General features: G+C 37.5%; 1 protein-coding gene across 1 annotated transcript in view; it reads left to right on the top strand.

Annotated features, from left to right (window-relative positions):
- Positions 1-2,495: 2,495 nt before the first annotated feature.
- The window catches only part of ccdc39 (coiled-coil domain 39 molecular ruler complex subunit), a 108,476-nt gene continuing 91,771 nt past the window's right edge, over positions 2,496-19,200 (top strand). Inside the window, exons 1-8 of the mRNA XM_072254538.1 lie at positions 2,496-2,660; positions 6,018-6,137; positions 7,951-8,097; positions 8,338-8,496; positions 9,206-9,298; positions 10,315-10,443; positions 15,904-16,095; positions 17,413-17,516. Coding sequence (XP_072110639.1) covers positions 2,571-2,660; positions 6,018-6,137; positions 7,951-8,097; positions 8,338-8,496; positions 9,206-9,298; positions 10,315-10,443; positions 15,904-16,095; positions 17,413-17,516 — 1,034 coding nt within the window. The 5' untranslated portion in view covers positions 2,496-2,570. The remainder of the gene's footprint in view (positions 2,661-6,017; positions 6,138-7,950; positions 8,098-8,337; positions 8,497-9,205; positions 9,299-10,314; positions 10,444-15,903; positions 16,096-17,412; positions 17,517-19,200) is intronic.

Below are 19,200 nucleotides of genomic sequence, written 5' to 3'. Positions count from 1 at the left end.
ATTGGGTTGAAGCCCTGTTGAAACCCTAGTAACTGAAAGATTAACATTGGAAATCGACACCTTTGATAAATACCTTACTAATCCACCTTGAACAGCACCATGGAAATACCTTTACTGCAGAAATTGTAGTGATTCAGAAAAATGGCTCACTATCACTTTCCAAAGATAATCAGGCCGGAGAAGTGTACACTGGCACTATTAGCGATGCCTACATCCCATGAAAGGATTTTGAAAAAGTAACTTGAGATTGTTCAGCATTTCTTTCTGCCTAGAACAAGAAACGGAATGATAATTTGATATTTTGCAAAGAACACAATTTACAATGGAACACAATTGCACCACCACAATTATTTGTATTTCCAAGAATTTTGGAATTTTGACCACTTCAGAGAATTATAGCACGGAAAAGAAGATCATACTTACCTGACCCAAAAACTTTGAATCCTTTCCAGGTGACTGATTGACAGTATTGATATTGAATTCTTAGTTTATGGCTGCAAATAAAATTAAGAATTTAGCATTTCTACATTAGAATAAATTGTACAGAAACTACCTGTATTCCTAAATTTAAAAAAAACATACAATGTACAGTAGTTTATACCCTGATTTGCAATGAATGCACATTAACATAATTTGTAATAATGTAAGTATATTTCAGAGAGGTATTGTCAGACAGAAGTTGACATTAAGCCACATGAGTATAAATTGGGGACAATGTTATCAAAGTTGTCAAATGGCATTTTGAGTGAAGAAAGAGAGTGGAGAGAATTATGGGTGGAATTACAGAATTCAAGGGCTTAGCCTGGGTGAAGTACATATATTAGAAGTTTATCTAGGTCCCAGGCCTAGTGCATGGATAATCACACAATCACACACCAGCATCTTTACATTCTTCGAAGATTTAAGGAGGTTCAGCACGTCACTGAACACTTTTAACAAACTTCTATGGGTGTGCTGTTGGAGGTATTCTGACTGATTGTGTCATGATCTGGTGCGGCAATTCAAATACACAGGAAGTTACCACCAAGTTCAAGAACAGCTACTCCACTGCAACAGTTTAGTTTTGCACAACTCTAATCTCTACTTCAGCATAGCAACACTATGAGCACTTCGACCAGCCATGGACCCATTTTGCTGTAGTTGTTTTCTTTCTTGTATAATTTATGCTTTTCTTGTGTGTAGTGTATCTGATACTATGTGCTTGTGATGCTGTTGTCTGCAAACTTTTCATTGCAGCTGTGCACACAGTTTCTTGTGCCTATGAGAATAAACTGACATTTGAGATACTGGATTTGGAGGAGTATGAGGTAGTAAACAACTTACGGAGTTATTGAGCTGGAGGAATAATAACAAGAAATTGAGCAAAGCATTGAAGGAACTAGAAAACAAGGATGAGAGCCTTAAAATCATGTGGATGTTTAGCTTGAAGCAATTGTGTGTCAACAAACCCATAAAGAAATGGTACTACTTAGGACTCAGCACTGGAATATGATGTTTCAAAGGAGACTGGCCAAGAGTGTTCTAGAATAAATAGCTAAGAGATAGTAAAGCACAAGGATAAAGGTTTCAACAGAAAACAAGAGGAGGGAGGGATAAAATTGGCAATATTACAAAGGTGATAGCTGCATCTGTAAGCTCATGGCTTTGATCAAATTTCAGGTTCAAACACTCAAAAGTGCAAATTAAGAACAGGAATAGGTCAAGAGTCTCCTCAAACGATTTAATAAAATCATGTCTGTAATCTCAACAGCGCATTCTGTGTGTCCGGCTAAACTTTCACTGCTCATCTTTTCGAGAATCTGTCAACTTCTGCCTGAAAGGTAATCACGCATTGTCTGTTGAGGAAAGGAGGTCCAAAGATTGACAGCCCCAAGGGAAAATAATTCTGCTTCATCTACGTTAAATTGGCGAGTCTGTCTTTTAAAACCGTGACCCTTCGTGTTTCTCCCGCAAGAGGAACCATTCTTTCTCCATGTCCTCCCTGTTATCGCCCCTCGGGTTCTTGCACCAGAACATTCTCGTGTAGTTCGGTGTCACACACAAGAAATTCTTCAGATGCTGGAAAGCTTGAGAACATACTCAAAATGCTGGAGGAACTCAGCAAGTCGAGCAGAATGTATAGACGGAAATAAACAGTCGGCGTTTGGGGATGAAGAGACTCGGTCCAAAACGTCGACTGTCCATTTCCCTCCATAGATACTGCCTGACATTTTGAGTCCAACAGCATCTAAGTTCGGTGTAAGATTTGTTCGATGATGTCTTTCAGAAGCACAAAACTTGCTCTGTAAAGGTGCTTGTTAAAGCAAAATGCAACACGGCTCATGGGTCTATGATGAAAACAGCCGGAGGGGTTAGTTCATCATGAACTGCCATTTGCACACAGCTGACTGAAGCTCCTTGCGGGCACTGAGCGCCCTCCAGCGGCTTTCCTCCGTCCAGCGGCCGGAAGTACCTGCTGTTTACAACCGGACGCTCGAGTCTCCAGGGTGGTTGCTGAGGGCGCCGCCGGTAACCAGGGGAACCCGCTTCTTCATCCCCACATTTTTGCCCGTTGGTGCAAAGTAAGGAAAATGACGAACGCTGTTCTGTGCGAAATAGATTGGGACAATGGCTTCGCCATACCTGTGGCAAACGTCGAAAACAAGGCTTTGGAGGATGAAGTAAGTGGCGCAGGCTGTGGGCGACTGCTCATGGAGAATATGTTGCTGAACGGGACGGAGTGGCTGGGCGCGGAGTTAGCCGCTTGTCCTTCGGTGTTGGTATCCCTCAATGCCGCTTTTTGTTGAGTAAATCGAATCCTGTTTCCTGAAGAGCGAGCCCTGTTTGATTCTTTTTAAAAAATCAGTCAGTAGCATCGAAATTAATTTAGTTGACATTCTGTGAACACACTAGCGAAACGAAAATTTTATTCTGTGCAATTTGCGTCTTCATATGATCATTTGATTTCTATTTCCCAATTCCTAAAATAAATATTTTTTTGGATATTACAGCCATAAATATGCACCTGAAAAATTACCTTTAATTTAATCAACATGGAAAAGCATAATGAGGTTTGGATAAACAGTATATGTAGATAATTTGTTGAAATGATTCCATTCGATTTATCTCTCCAAATAGGTATGTATATTCTGTGCATGTTCCACGTGGAAACATTCCTAAAACTCGTGGGATCAATTCATAAAGTGAATGATAGCTCCCAGTGAGGAAATATGAACGAAACTATGGCAATTTCCACTGATAGCAAAGAGCATCTCTTCCAGCAATCAATAAAAGCATGTTGAATACATGTATAAACACAAGATATTCAGAAGCTGCTGGAAATCCAGAGTAACACACACACAAAATGTCGGAGGAACAGCATCTATGCAGAGGAATAAAGAGACACATTTTGGAGCTGGACCCTTCATCAGTACTCATCTGCCTGACCTGCTGAGTTCCTCAAGCATTTTGTGTTGAATGGACTTATTTTTACGGTTATATTCAAAGATAAAATAAGCAATTACTAACTTTTGAGCAACACAGTAAAAATATGGGCTGTAATTGTGGCGTATTGTAATTAAAGATTGAATCAACGTGTCAGATCTCAGAATCAGACTCTGGTTTAAAAATCACAGACATATGTCATGGAATTTTTTTGTCTTGCAGCAGTGGGAGATCGCAATATATAATAAATAAAACCCTAAATTACAATATATAACTATTAAATAAAGTAAGTAGTACAAAAGAGAGCAAAAATAAAGAAGAAAAATAGTGAGGTAGTACTTGAGTTCATTTTCCATTCAGAAGCCTGACTGTAGAGGGGAAGAAGCTGTTCCTGAAACATTGAGTGCATCTCTTTAGGCTCCTGTGCATGCTACTTGATGGTGCCAACAATAGTCACTGGCAAATTTTATAAATGGCGTTTGAGCTCAGCCTAGCCACACACTTGTGGGCGTAGAGAGAGTAGAGTGGTGGGCTCAGTACAGATCCTTGAGGCGCACCAGTGCTGTTTGTCAGAGAGGAGGAGATGTTATTTCCAATCTGCAGTGACTATCATCTTCCATGAGGAAGTCAAAGATTTAGCTGCAGAGGAAGGTACAGAGATCCAGGTTTTGGTGTCTGTTGATTAGAACTGAGGGTGTGATTTTGTTGAACACTGAGCTGTAGTTAATAAACAGCAACCTGATGAAAAAGGATCTAGTGCTTTTCTGGGATATATGACTTATAAACTCTTCTCAGGCTTCTAGCCGGATACAAGTGTCGATTTTAACTGACTTTTCGATGACAAGCTTCACCATTTTCATCCCTGATTGGTTAAAATCGACACCTGTACTCAGCTGGAAGCCCAGGAAGAGTTTATACAGCACCCTGGTCTTTGAATATACTGATACTTGGAATTATGACTCACTATATAACTGTAAATGGGCTATTAAAACATTTTATTAGGTTACCTAGATAGTAAATGAGAGAAATATTAAGCAGGACAGGTAGTAACAGTGGAGAGAAAAACAGTTTATATTTCTGGTTGATGGCATTTAATCAGAAAGTTAAGATAAAAATTTTTGAGGATAGAAGAAAGACAAGGTTAACAAAAGGGGTGATGCTACATCAGAAATGGAAACAGGTATGTTAATGGTAGGATTCTTAGCCTTAGCTTAGGCTTCTTTTTTTTTGAGACCATGATCTTGGGTCTGGAAGCCAAGGTGATAGTTGTTCTTGCATTCATCCTGTTGGAAAGATCAGATTTGGAATAAAACTGGACTACCAGCGGCTGAGGGGTGCCCTGATAGATGTATATAAAATTATGAGACCTAGATAAGACTATAAGACAGAGAAGCAGAATTAGGCCATTTGGCCTATCAAGTCTGTCAGACATTTGATCGCTGATGATTTATTTTCCCTCTCAGCCCAATTTTCCTACCTTTTCCCTGTAATATTTACTACCCTTACTCATCAAGAACCTACAGCCTCTGCTTGGCCTCTACAGCAATGAATTACACAGATTCACCACCCACAGGCTAAAGAAATTCCTCCTAATCTTTGTTCCAAAGTGACCTTCTTCTCGTTTGAGGCTCTACTCTCTGATCCTTCGGTCTCCCACTATTGGAAACATCCTCTCCACATCCACTCTATCTTGGCCTTTCAATATTCAGTGGATTTTAATAAGGTCCCAGCTCATTCTTCTAAACTCAAGCCAGTATAGGCCCAGAGCTATCAAACACTCCTCATGCTTTAACCCTTTCGTTCCTAGAATCATCCTCATAAACCTCCCATGGACTCTCTCCTATGCCAGCATGTGCTTTCTTAAATATGGGGCCCAAAACTGCTCACAGTACTCCAAATGCAGTTTGACCAATGCCTATAAAGCCTTAGGATTACATCATTGCTTTCATATTCTAGTCCTCTTGAAACGAATGCTAGCAATTACCTTCTTTACTATTGACTCAACCTGCAAGTTAACCGTTAGGGAATCCAGCAGTAGGATTGCCACTTATTTGCAGATTCTTTTAATCTGTCTAAGTCTTTCGGCGGACTCCTTGCTTCCACCTATCTTTGTATCATCCGCAAACTTGGCCACACTGCAGGATGTGGTAGTAGAGGCCAATACAACAGGGACAGTTAAAAGACTCTAAGTTTGGCACATGGATGTAAGAAAAATAGAGGGTAGTGGGCTTTGTAGGAAGGGCAAGTTAGATTGATCATAGGTTCATACAGTATGTCGGCACAACCTTGTGTGTCAAAGGGCCCATAACATGCTGTACTGTTCTATGTTCTATCAATAAGCTGGAAATAAATTTCAGGGGAAGGTTTTTTGGACATGAGTGTAGGTATTGTTAGAGTGAATCATAGGTTCTCAGAAGGGAAAGGGAGGAGATGATAAGATGTTTCTGGAGGTGACATCACATTGAATGCTTTGAAGCTGCTAAATGAGCCTGGATGTTGAGTTATTGGAAATATTTGTACAGCTGTATTTGTCAAATGGAAGCCAAATGGGATACCAATAAATTGATACTTTCTATTTTTTATTGTTATCATAGGTGCAAAAGAAGCAGAAAGAAAAAGCTAACCTTGAAAATCAGCTGACAAATTTTGAGGATCGTATCCAGGCAATGATAATGCATCTGCAGAATGTTCGTAGGGAGTTAACCAATACGCAGGTATGCACTGATCTATAAGTATGAGATTATTCTGATCAGTCTTACATTATTTAGTACTGGTTCAAACGCCAGAATGTACATTCAGTGGTCACTTTATTAGGTACATCTGAACAGCAGCTTGTTACTGCAAGTGTCTAGTCAGCAAATGATGTGGCCGCAACTTCACGCGTAAAAGCATGCAGACATGGTCAAGAGGTTCAGATCAAACATCAGAATGGGGGAGCAATGTGATTTAAATGAATTTGACTGACAAATGATTATTGGTGAATGGGGTGGTTTGAGTATCTCAGAAACCGCTGATCTCTTGAGATTTTCACACAGAACAGTCTCCCGAGTTTGCAGAGAATGGTGTTGAAAACAAAATACCGCCCATTGAGTGGAAACACAGTGGGCAAAAACACTTAGTTAATGAGAGAGCTGAGAGGAGAATGGCCAGACTGGTTCAAGCTAACAGGAAAGCAACAGTAACTCAAGCAACCACGCTTTACAACAGTGGTCTGCAGAAGAGCATCTCTGAACCTTTAAGGAGATGCGCTACGGCAACAGAAGACCATAGACATACACTCAGGTACCTCCTGTACCTAATGAAGTGGCCATGGGATGTATGGCATCAGTGTGGTCATTTGCAAGATTTTCATAACAATATAAAGGTCTTGAATTTTAGCACAAGTTATGGCAGTTACACGTTTCGACTCGGGACTTCTGTGTAGTTTCAAATGTTTATATGGCAAACCCTACAAAAATACTTGAAGCATTATTTAAGCTAAGCAGCTTTGGTGAGGAGGAAGACAGAATCAAAGCTTTAGGCTGAGAAACTTTCACCACAATTAGAAAAATGAGGAAGTAATTGTGTAATGTTGCAGCAAGTGAGATGGTTGGATAGAAGAAGGGAAATGTCTGTAAAAGAATACAGTTCAAGTTGACAAGATAAGAATTACTTTAAAAACAGGCAGTTAGAGACAGAAAAGGAGGAAAGCAGACCTAAGCTGCAAAATACTAGGGTGGTAACCTAAACTCATTACATTCAGAAATGAGTCCTGAAGGCTTCAGTGTACTCAAATGAAAGATGTGCTGTTGTAGAGCATTGCTGGTTAAAGTCAGATCAGAATAAGAATGAGTGAAATTTGACAAGAAGCTTAATGTTAATCTTGTGGACTGAATGACGGTATTCTTTAGATGGGTTACCTGAATGCATTTGATTTCTTCAATGTAGAGAAGACCATGGCATTAACACTGAATGTACTGGATTAAATTGGAAAACATGCAGCTGAGTTATTGCTTCCCCTGGAAGAACTGTTTGGGTCTTGGTTGGTGGGAACAAAAGAGACAAAAATGCAGCTGCAAAAACTCCTGTGGTTGCAGTGGAAAATGCCTTGAGAAAGGTGAAGATAAGAGAATGGACCAGGGAGTTGTGGAGGGAAGGGCCTACTGAAATTCTGCAAGATGAGGGTAAACTGTGTCAATGTGATCCCATTAGAGGTAGAGCCATAGATTGGCTCCTAGTCCTTTGAACTGGAGAAACCAAGTGAAATTGCTTTATCAAAATTTACAGTTTTGATAAATGTACCTTAGTTTTTGAACACAAATTACGGTTTTATTCAATGTTCATTACTGGTTTACATTTTAATTATGCATAGTTGATGAAACTTGTTAATATCGAGTAATAATACGCGATGTGGTTCCCAAATCCCTTTGTGTAAGAGCTATGTCAATGCAACATTTGATGTGTTATTCCTTAAGGCATTTCATCGTTAGATTTACTTAATGAGAAGCAGACAATACAAAGCTATTGATGGATGATCCTTCCTTTTAGTCTTTAAAAAGAGCCCGAGAAAAGGAACTTCAAACTGAACAGCATTTCAAGACAATTGCAGAGCATGAAATACAACGTCTCAAGCAAGAGATTCAACGGCTTGAAAATGACTTGGTTTTATTGAGAGAGAGAAAAAATATTATGGAGGTACTATGGTAACATTTTATAGCTATTTTGAAATTCTTATTTGTAGAATTGATGTCATGTTCAATGTAATAAGTGCTTTTTAGAGATGCAGAACGCGGCTAGAGAATTTTAATTCTTTAGATGTTTAGTATTTTCAGATAATAAATCCAAGTGTATTCATTTTTTCTTAAATGGAGAAATAAATGTTTATTGCAATCAAATGATTTTTAGACTACATATTTTTTTAAAATTTTATTTTAGAATAATATATATAGGTATACTCAAAAAATTGAGGATTTGAAGTGTCAGTTGAACTGGGATAAGCAAGCTTTGGAGGCCTGGCTTGAAGAATCAACCAAAACAGATGAAGATACAATTACCATCCAGAAGTATGCCAAAGAAGATGAAGGAAAGATCAGGGTATTTTTTTTTGGTGTTGTTGATTTCTTTATCAAATATATATATGACAGTGTCCGATAAGTAATTTTAACAAACCAAAGGAGAAGTCTACTTTGTCACAGCACACCAGAGTAATGATTTGTGTGTAGAGCTTAGCTACCTTGTGTCTGCAGCAGACAACAGGATATGTTATAACTAACAATGGTGGCTAGAGACCAAAAAGTAGAAGAAATCACCTTATTTAACTTTTTCCACATTTTATGTGTGCATTTTTCCTGTAATTCACTGTTCTAATATCTTCATTCATGTTACTGACCTTATCACTGCATGACTCTGGTCAAAGCCCTAAGTTACATCTCTACCATCAGCAATGGTATTCTCATCATCTTTACCATCAGTCTTCATCCTCCTTAATCTTTCTGTAGCTAGAGTATGGTCAGTTGTACGAAGCTCAGGTTCTTTACTCTTATTCAACTCTATGGGACACACTTAGTGCCTCTTTTACCCATCATGATAAAAACATATAACCAGAAAGAGTTTCCTTTTCTACTTTCTACACTATTACCTGTGAAATTCTAACATGGATCTAACATTGAATGTGTGTTCCTTTTGTCGATGCAGCCTTTGTTAGTTCAGTGTGTTCACCACTTCATGTCAATCATTCAGCACCTTGTCTTTATCGGACTGCATATGAAACAATGTTAGCTTATGATACTTCGGTTTAATACAGGAAATAACAGTACAAATGGAGAGGATGACCAATGACGCAAATAAAAAGCGGAAGCTGCTTGACAATGAAATGACTGAAACAATTGCTGCTCAGGTAAGATACATTACATTGAACAAAGTTATTCTCTGCATAGTTCAATTAAGCTGAAGCAAAAATAACAAATGCAAGCACTCCAAAACAAAAACTCAGAGGTCTAGTAGTATCCATGGAGAGAGAAATACAGTTAATCTTTCAGGTTGATGACCTTTCATCAACAATGCTTAAGTGAGAAAATAAGCATGTATAAAATTGCAGAGAGGCGGATGAATGGAGAACAGAGGGTGATAGGGTGCAGATCAAAATTGTCAGGTTAAAACCACCACTTCAAGAAAGAGGAGAAAAACAAAAAAAAAATGAAACTGAAAAGTACAGCTACCTCGGGAGAGAAGGAAAACTAATACATAGCTGTAGTTGTTAAGTCAATATTCAGTCGTGAGGGCAGCAATATGCCTAGATGGAAGACAAGATGCTTTTTCCAGGCTTACTTTTGCCATTCTTGAGCAACGCAGGAGGCCAAAAACAGATGGGGTATGGATGGATAGTTCAAGTTTGTCATGGTGAAATGAAAACTGAAGTAATCAACCAATCTGAATTTGGTTTCTCAAATGCAAGACAAAATAGTGAGTACCTAATGCAATATACTAAATTGGAAAAAGTGTGGGTGAATTGCTATTTCAATGGGAAGAATTGCCATTGTTTGAAGTTATTGTTATCTTGATCATTTTGGATTATCCATTCACAGACATCCCCTCTGTTCTCTTTGCTGCTGCTCATGTTTACAAATTAAAATAAATGTACTTTCGTAAATTTCCAGTTTGATGAAGGTTTGTGGAACTGAAGTCTCTCTTCATTACAGCTGCTTTACCTACTAAGTGCTTCCAGCCTGTTTCTACGTGTTTCTTTTTGCTTTAGTAGAATTTCAGTTTTGTTGTATGTCTATTAAATACAATTTTGCATACATCTGAAGCTTCATAAAAATCTTTTGACTTTCATGTAAAGCATAAATGTTTAACAGCAAAGGTAAATATGCCTTTTATGTAAGCAAATTTGGAAACCTGTTTGTATTGTAGATGGAACTAGACAAGATAGCACACGATTTTCGCAGATCCCACAGTGAAAGGCAAGAACTAATCAGACAATGGCAGAACATAATTGAACAGATGAACAAAAGAGATCAAGATATGGACAAGTGTGCATTGGTAGGAAGCTTTTCTTTCCTCATTAGTAATTTAATTTTCAACACAATTTAGTACCATCTCATATTAAAAGCATTATGTATAACCACTATGGACTTTAGGCAATTATGTTATATTTATATGCTTTTGTATGTTAAGGAAATGGTCTGGATGATTTGCAGACATTCAGTGTAATACCCATTGGGGCCATCATTAGTAATATCTGAGCTTCTACTTGTACTTCCAGGAACGTTTACATTTTTATAGTTGTTGCTTTAACCAATGTAACTGACCTACTGGACATTGAGTTTAAATCCTTTTCTGTTGTACACTCTATCCAGAGGCTTTCTCAACCTGCGAGAGATCGTGATGGAAAAATTAAACATAACTTTTTGAACTTTGCGCAACGCACAATGCTGGCACTTGCCATGGTGGGCAGTGACCGAGCAGCTCCATTAGCAATCTCATTACAGATCTTTCAGCCCAGTATGGTAGTGCACAGCAGGACTGTGTTTATTTAGTTGAGTCCATTCTTAGTTTTTGACGTGAGATAGAGGAGGCCATTGATAATTGGTGAGTGCTCTATTGCACGGAGGGGAGGATGGTAGGCTGAGCAGGAGCATTAAGTACATTTTCTGAGCATTGAATGGACTCGCCCAACTTGGGCTATGATGTCAGCCTCTCCCGCCTGAATTACCTCCCCCAGCTTGCCCATACGTACTGCCGACTGACTAATGGGAGCAAACAAACTCTACTAGTGTAGTCAAGAATTGTAGGGACATTTGCATTCTAAAGAAGGAATTTTTACGTGCTGTGACTCAGCTGCTGTCCTGCCACTTTGCTATTGTTATAAACATTGCAAAAGTTGGATTGTGTAGGTTAGAAGTGAATTGTATTGTGAAGTTTTTATATTTTTTGTGGTTTTCTTATTTAGTTATTTATTATGCCATTCTCTTTTATATTTTATAAATCCCTGTGTTTTACAAACATGTCTGACTTTACTATTCAATATTGTCAAACAATTTTCATGTTGTAAATAGCACTAATTAGAATCAATTTACAACTTTTATTTAAATTAAATCTATCGAGACTACCTTTAGAAAAATTAAATCCTGCATTGGTTTAAGCCAGTTATTAAACAGAAATTTATTATGTTTGCTTTATGAGTTTTTAAAATTTATAGAAGGGAAAGAAAAAGATTAATTTCAAGAAAGGTAAGCTAAGGTTAACTACCTGTTTTTTTTCAAGAAAGGAAGGTTAAAGTTCATTCTTTACTCAAAGATCATTGACAATTCTTTTTGGATTATTATATCTACAACTTACTGATCACACTGATGTACCATGAGCTATAGATATAATAATTTTTATGCAAGGGTTCCCTGAGTCCTGAACATTATTTCAAGGGTTCCTCCAGGGCAAAAAGTTTGAGAAAGGCTGCTCTATCTGGGTGCTACCAATTAAATATACCACATGGTAAACACAGCAGACAATGACTCTACCTCATAACCATATTTATTTGTTAATTCTGGTTAGTTCAAACAGCTCAAAAATTCGCTATGTGTTTCAAACAATTACCTAACTCTACTTTCACGACTCCTAAACCCACCCCATCTATTTTTACCCATTATCTATGTTACCTGGCTACATTATGTGCCTGTGATGCTGTTGCAAGTTTTTCATTGTACCTTTCATACTTGTACTTGTGCATAAACTCAACTTGGATTGATTGTGGTTCGATCTTGGCATGCTCTTCTCTGAGTCACTAATTCAGAGTAGTTTTTAATTATTCAAAGTGGTTGATCTCTGGAGTCACTGCTGTTGGTTATCTTGTAAAGCACCTTTTATACATTTCTTTACATACTTGTAGCCATGTAATTGGCAATAAAGAACTATAACTAAAGTCCAATGAGTATGGGGTTATAATCCACATGAGTATGTGTTTCTTTAACCCCTACAAATTCCTGCTGACACCATTTCCACAATTACCTCAGCTAATAGTTCCTGAAGTACTCAGTGTCTGTTCATGCTTTTACAATTTATTGGACTGACCCTTTTGCAAGATGCCACTTCCTAAATCATCCACATTTGCTCTCCAAATAGTTCCTATTGTGATGTAAAGCTTTAATAGCTATATTCTTATGATGCTAATGACCAAGTATTGATAACGTGACCTTCCTTCCCTTCACTCTGGTTCTTTGAATTGGTTCCCAGTATTTCTCTTCCAGCGCCTGATGTGGTAACAAGCAAATTGCTGGGGAAACCTGACAAGACAGGTGACACCTGTGAATGGAAATGGACAGTTCCCCTCCACAGGTGCTGCTTGTCCTGTTGAATTCCTCCACTATCTTATGTGTTGCTTCAGATTCCAGCAATCAGTCTTTTGAGCCTGATGGGATATTTGTTGCACACATGGACACAAAAGGAACTTCCAGGCGTGCAGAAGTTTAGAATAACGTCTTTATTTTCCTTCCTGGAAATACCAGAACACAGCGCATCGGCTTACCAAGCATGCTACCGGGCCATCTCCGTCTACTCCATCACGTGCGCACTCCCGTGCCCCCAGGGCCCCTCATCTGCCCCAAGTGCCTGCATAAGCTTTGCCCCTTGTAACCATCAACCAACCCACTAAAATATTACCGTTGCTAGTGCAACTGAACATGAATAAAATTGTGAATGAACCAAATAACAAACCAAAGCAATAAAAATAATATGAACATAATATAAGAAAATTAGGGGGGTATCCAGTGTCCATTAATCTGCTCCACATTACTATGGGTCCCACATATTTAACATCTCTGGCTGATACAAGGGAAAACAGATTGCTGTATCTCAAGTTGTTTTGGTTAAAATAACAGAAAAAAAAATGTCATTTTCACTCTGTGTAATTTGCAGATTGTTTAAAGAGTTCACATTTTTAATAGGAATTTCTAGATATGCAAAGGAATATATGCTATAACACTTTGAAGCAATTTACAACCATTGTCAACGATCACCCGGCATAAATTAAGCTGTATTGTGCACATAGAACCTACCAAGATGTTTCACGGTTCATGCTTAGTAAATATGACTGCCTACTGTATATGAAGACTATTGGGCTGATTACTTGCCATGTCACTGAGTCATTTCCAGACATGCCACCCCATAATTTATCGGCACATCAGGCAAATTTTCTGTGCTTATCCATTTAAAGACATCCATTCCTCATTAATGTAGTTTTACTCTGTGGTTTGCACTTCATTAAATGAGATTAGCGAGTGAGATTTGGTGGGGGGGGGGGGGTGCTACTGTTAACAGTTGTAAAAGATAGATGCATTATTTCTACCTGAAAAAAGCACAGTGGTTACGTCCTTCTGGCAATATCATCTAATATGCACAGCAGGGAAATTACTATCATGGCATCTTCCTTTTAACACTGAAGGAAATATCCAGGAGTGTTATTCATTGCAATATATATTTTAGCCACATGATGGTGCAAAGTTCTTAATTTATTTCTCTTTGCTATATCAATTATTAAACTAGTAACAGCTGCACATCACAAAACTTTTTGATGAAAATAACATTTTGAATGTTATTAATCTGTATTCAAAGGCATGTTCACCGTGAAGGGGATCATACTTAGAATTAAAAGAAATACGTATATTTCTAGAAAATACTTGCTGGGAAGTAGGACTATGTACTTTATAGCAATCACTGTACTTACATTTTTAAATTTAATTTATTAGTATATGTTGTATTTAATGCTACCAACATGGGATGAGTTTTAAAGTAACTCTGAGGGAAATCCGACTCAATCAGTTTTAATCTTAGCCATTTTTAGCAATTCATGGAATTATACAATAGTATGTAAAACTACAGTCATTGTAAATCAGGCATATTGTAAGCCAGCATCTGCAGGTTTTCTCTTGTTTGATATTGCTTCTTGGATTTTTTTCTATTTATACATTGCTTTGTCCCAAAAACTAAATATAGTAATGTTAATATTAAAATGCTAGTAAAAATAAGTAGAAATTGGATCACATATCACCTTTTAGAAGCTAAATGTGGAAAAAAGTGATTTTATTCAGTGTAGGACATCGCCAGGTAAAATCTTAGTTGCACAATTGAACTGAGCATTTCAAATGTGGACCTGACACTTACCAAAATCAGAAGCTCATTTAATGACATTGTTTGTTCAAAGACTGTTTCCACTCACACCATTGTAAATTGAAGCTTAAAAGTTATTATTTAATAGTCTTAGTAGGACTAGTAATGCAGTGTTGTAGTTTATTGCTTTTCTTATATATTTACACATGTCTGAAACCTTTAAAGGAACACTAATTTGAAGAGTACTGATGCTTTGAGAGTCCTCTTATAACAATGTAACATCAAATATTACACCAAAACAAAGTCAAGACATTTGTCTGCAGGTTTCACATTTTAAGTGTTTAAGTGTTACACTCTTCTCTCTGAGTCTACATATATATCCAAGATGCTGGCCTCAGACTGCCGTCCCAAGCTAATTAAAAAAGAAGTGGTTGTCGGGCACAGGTAAAAGTGCTACCAGTAAGGTCAGAATGGAGGTAAATTGGTGGCCTCATGAGGAGGAAAATCGATACCTTGAATCTCTCGGGGGTCTGGATAGGCAAGGACTAATTGATCTGATGGCACTCAGGCTGCTGAACTATTGTTTAGTATCTTCAAATGCAGAACTAATGGAGTCAACAGACTCCAAATCATAGGTGTGCGTTCTGCCATTGTTGTCCTTAGTGACAGCTGTGAGTGCGATCTGAGTAGGATTCTGATCGCAAGAGAGCCACATTTTAGTTTTTGTGTAAGAGCCACTTGCTCACACATGTTACCCCTCTGCTGACAGAGGAGAGTTATTTGCTGACATTTAAGTTCCTATGTACTTGGAGCAATAACCTGCTCACAACTGGTATTTCACTGCCCAATGAAAATAGTGATATGCATATAATTATCATTTCTCTGCTGATTGGGGAGACCAAGCTGCTCCTTGGTAACATTTCACTATTCCTTTTGAGCTCCACATTACTTACTCCTCATCATTTCTTGTATTTGGCCAGGTAGGTCCAATGAAACATGAGGTTCATTCTGTGTCTAAGTCATGGTTATAAAGTTGTAAAATCCAGTGTACTAACCTTAGCAGATGTGCACCAGATGTTGCGTGTATATCTGGAATCTCTTTTTGTCTTTATCCATGAGCCAAAAGGGCCCTTTTTCAGATTTTTAAAACATTTTTGCAACAGTATAAATTTAACTAACAAACCTTCACCATGAACTTCCTGTAGGAGAAAGCTTCTTCATGCTCAAGTAGAGCTTCATTGCAGTCAAGAGATTGGAACAAGATGGAAGTGTCTTGGGAACAAGTTCTTTATCCCATAACTGTAATAGCTTTGACATTGAATAAAGATACACCTTGAACAATTTTGAACTGCATTTAGCCTATAACGTCATTACATAATATTAAAGACATCTCTTTAACAGTTACTGGCAGAAGTAAAACAGGAAATACGAGAAAAAGAAGCAGCCATGAATGAGAAGATACAGTTTCTTAAGAATGAGAGTGAAAACAATGAAGAATTTGAAAAAAAAATTTCCATAAGCGAACGTCAAGCAGCTAAGCTTCGATTAGAATATCAAGTGCATGAAACGAACCGTATTCAACTACAAAGTGAGGTAATTAACAAAATTCTTTGAATTTAACAGCTGTAAATAGAAAATCTCATACTAATAAGTAAATTAGTTGGATTCCATTAGCTAAAAGCTGGCAGTTCCAAATAGAGAATTGCCTAGCAGATCTTACATTGGATGGTGAAAGACACAAGATCCTGTTGATTTCAGAGGGGTTGTTGGGCTGCAGATTTAGAGGCAATGTTAAAGTAAGTTACTTGAAAAAAATACCTTACTTTGTTTTAATAGATATTTTCAATGAACACGTTTTTTTTAAAGCTTGAAAGCGTCTTCATTAAGGGTGAAAGAAGTTGTCTGAATATATGGTGCTTCAAACAATGAATGCAGAAAAGTAAGAAATGTTCAAGATGGAAAATAAAATTTGGAGAAATTTAAACGAGTATATTTATATTGAATACTTGAGGTTATTAATTTTCAAATATATGAAATGATCATATTATTCCATTTATATTTTTAATACATTTACATCTTTTGTTACTACTTCCTAAAAGTACTAACTGCCAATAAGCTGCCTGGTTATTTAAAATAGTAGTTACATATGTTGCAACACTAGTAGTTCTTGACAGACAAATGAAGGACTCCAGAGAACCAGAAGCAGACTTCCAGATAAGACTTAAATTAGACCATTCCTTAAAGTTTAACTTTCTGTTTATCTCTAGAAGTGGATTGAGATCATTGCCATTAAAAAGTAAAATCTTGGTTTTTGAGTCAATAATTTCAATTCACTTCTTAAAATAATACTTGGCATTAATACATGATAAAGCAATCGCAAATATGATTCACAGAAATCAGAAACTGTGATGCTAGAAGCACTCAGGAAGTAAGGCAGCATCTGTGGAAAGAAAAACAGTTAAGCTTTCAAGTGTAGGAACTTGAAATGCTATCTACCTTATGGCAAAAAGAAGTCACCAGATATCACAAGAAAGGAAAGTAGAGCAATGCACTCTGATTTCCAACAAACACAATTTAGCAGATCACCAGATAATGACATAGTGAATAGAATTTGGAAAACAAAAATGAAACCATTTGCTTCAAGAACAATTAGAAATAGGAAATGCCTCAAACAAAAGTTGTGTACCTGTTTTACCAGTAGCAGCCAAAACTAAGATTTTTTAAAAAATTTATGGATTTCCATAAGTATGATTTGGCTTCAGTCTTCATGATAGAGCAGGTTATGGAAGATGTATGAGCCCTATAAGTATTCTCTTGCTCATTTTTAATTGTGCATTGGAATCTAACAGCTGATTGTACAGAATTGTGATTTTAAAGTGTCATCTAAAATTTCTTTGCTAATATGTACAGCTTGACACCTTAAAAAGCAGAGTGGATAGAACTGCAACTGATCTGGAAACTGTCAGAAGTCAAATAACAAATTTGAAACGGGAAAGCATAGAAAAGTCCAACAAGTAAGAATATTATTACTCTTTGTTATGATGCATGTATTTTTACCATTATAAACATGGCAATTTTATTTTCTATTTAACATATTTTAATTGTCTAGAAAAAGGTGTGATTGATGTGATTGGTGTAGGTGCTTAGGTAAAATATTTTCTATTTTTATGCAAAGGTTTTAACTTCTCTCAATGCAGAGGTGTTGGCTTTCAGGTTAACAGGGATGATTATTCCAGAGGTCTCTTTTTCTGCATCCAAATTATCCAACACTGCCAATTGCATTCTTTTTCAGTCAAGAAAGTCCTTTGCACATGTCAACATTGATTGAATTTAGTTCAGCATTCCCTGTACATTGAATTCAAACTCCAGAAACTTTCCTTCATAATCTTGATTCATCAAACTTTTGTATTCCTTTCATCTCTTGGCTCTTCCTAATTCCAATTTTGTCTCATGATTAGTGAAAACCTTCAGGCATTTTGCTGTAATTCTCTGGAGCTACCAAACCTCTTCGTCCATATCTTTGTTTCAGCATTTTCTAAAACATTCTGGATCCAACTGTGCTTTCATCATTTCTCTTAATTACCTTGTACACTTTATATAATTTTGTATCTCTAAACCACATTATAATCATAGAACCATAGAACATTACAGCACAGAAACAGGCCTTTTGGCCCTTCTTGGCTGTGCTGAACCATTTTTCTGCTTAGTCCCACTGACCTGCACCTGGACCAAATCCCTCCATACACCTCTCATCCATGTACCTGTCCAAGTTTTTCTTAAATGTTAAAAGTGAGTCTGCATTTACCACTTCATCTGGCAGCTCATTCCACACTCCCACCACTCTCTATGTGAAGAAGCCTCCCCCCCAATGTTCCCTTTAAACTTTTCCTCCTTCACCCTTAACCCATATCCTCTGGTTTTTTTCTCCCCTAGCCTCAGTGGAAAAAGCATTCACTCTATCTATACCCATCTTAATTTTATATACCTCTATCAAATCTCCCCTCATTCTTCTACACTCCAGGGAATAAAGTCTTAACCTATTCAACCTTTCTCCATAACTGAGTTTCTCAAGTCCCGGCAACATCCTTGTAAACCTTCTCTTCACTCTTTCAACCTTATTAATATCTTTCCCGTAATTTGGTGACCAAAACTGCATACAATACTCGAAATTCAGCCTCACCAATGCCTTATACAACCTCACCATAACATTCCAACTCTTATACTCAATACTTTGATTTATAAAGGCCAATGAACCAAAAGCTCTCTTTAATACCCTATCTACCTGTGACACCACTTTTAGGGAATTTTGTATCTGTATTCCCAGATCCCTCTGTTCTACTGCACTCCTTAGTGCCCTACCATTTACCTTGTATGTTCTACCTTGGTTTGTCCTTCCAAAGTGCAATACCTCACACTTGTCTGTATTAAACTCCATCTGCCATTTTTCAGCCCATTTTTCCAGCTGGTCCAAATCCCTCTGCAAGCTTTGAAAACCTTCCTCACTGTCCACTACACCTCCAATCTTTGTATCATCAACAAATTTGCTGATCCAATTACCACATTATCATCCAGATCATTGATATCGCTGACAAATAACAATGGACCCAGCACTGATCCGTGGCACACCACTAGTCACAGGCCTCCACTCAGAGAAACAATCCTCCACTACCACTCTCTAGCTTCTTCCATTGAGCCAAT

Source organism: Mobula birostris, chromosome 4 (genome assembly GCF_030028105.1).
Source record: "Mobula birostris isolate sMobBir1 chromosome 4, sMobBir1.hap1, whole genome shotgun sequence".
NCBI lineage: Eukaryota > Metazoa > Chordata > Chondrichthyes > Myliobatiformes > Myliobatidae > Mobula > Mobula birostris.
The sequence above is the reverse complement of the archived record's forward strand: the minus strand, read 5'-3'. Positions and strand labels throughout refer to the sequence as shown.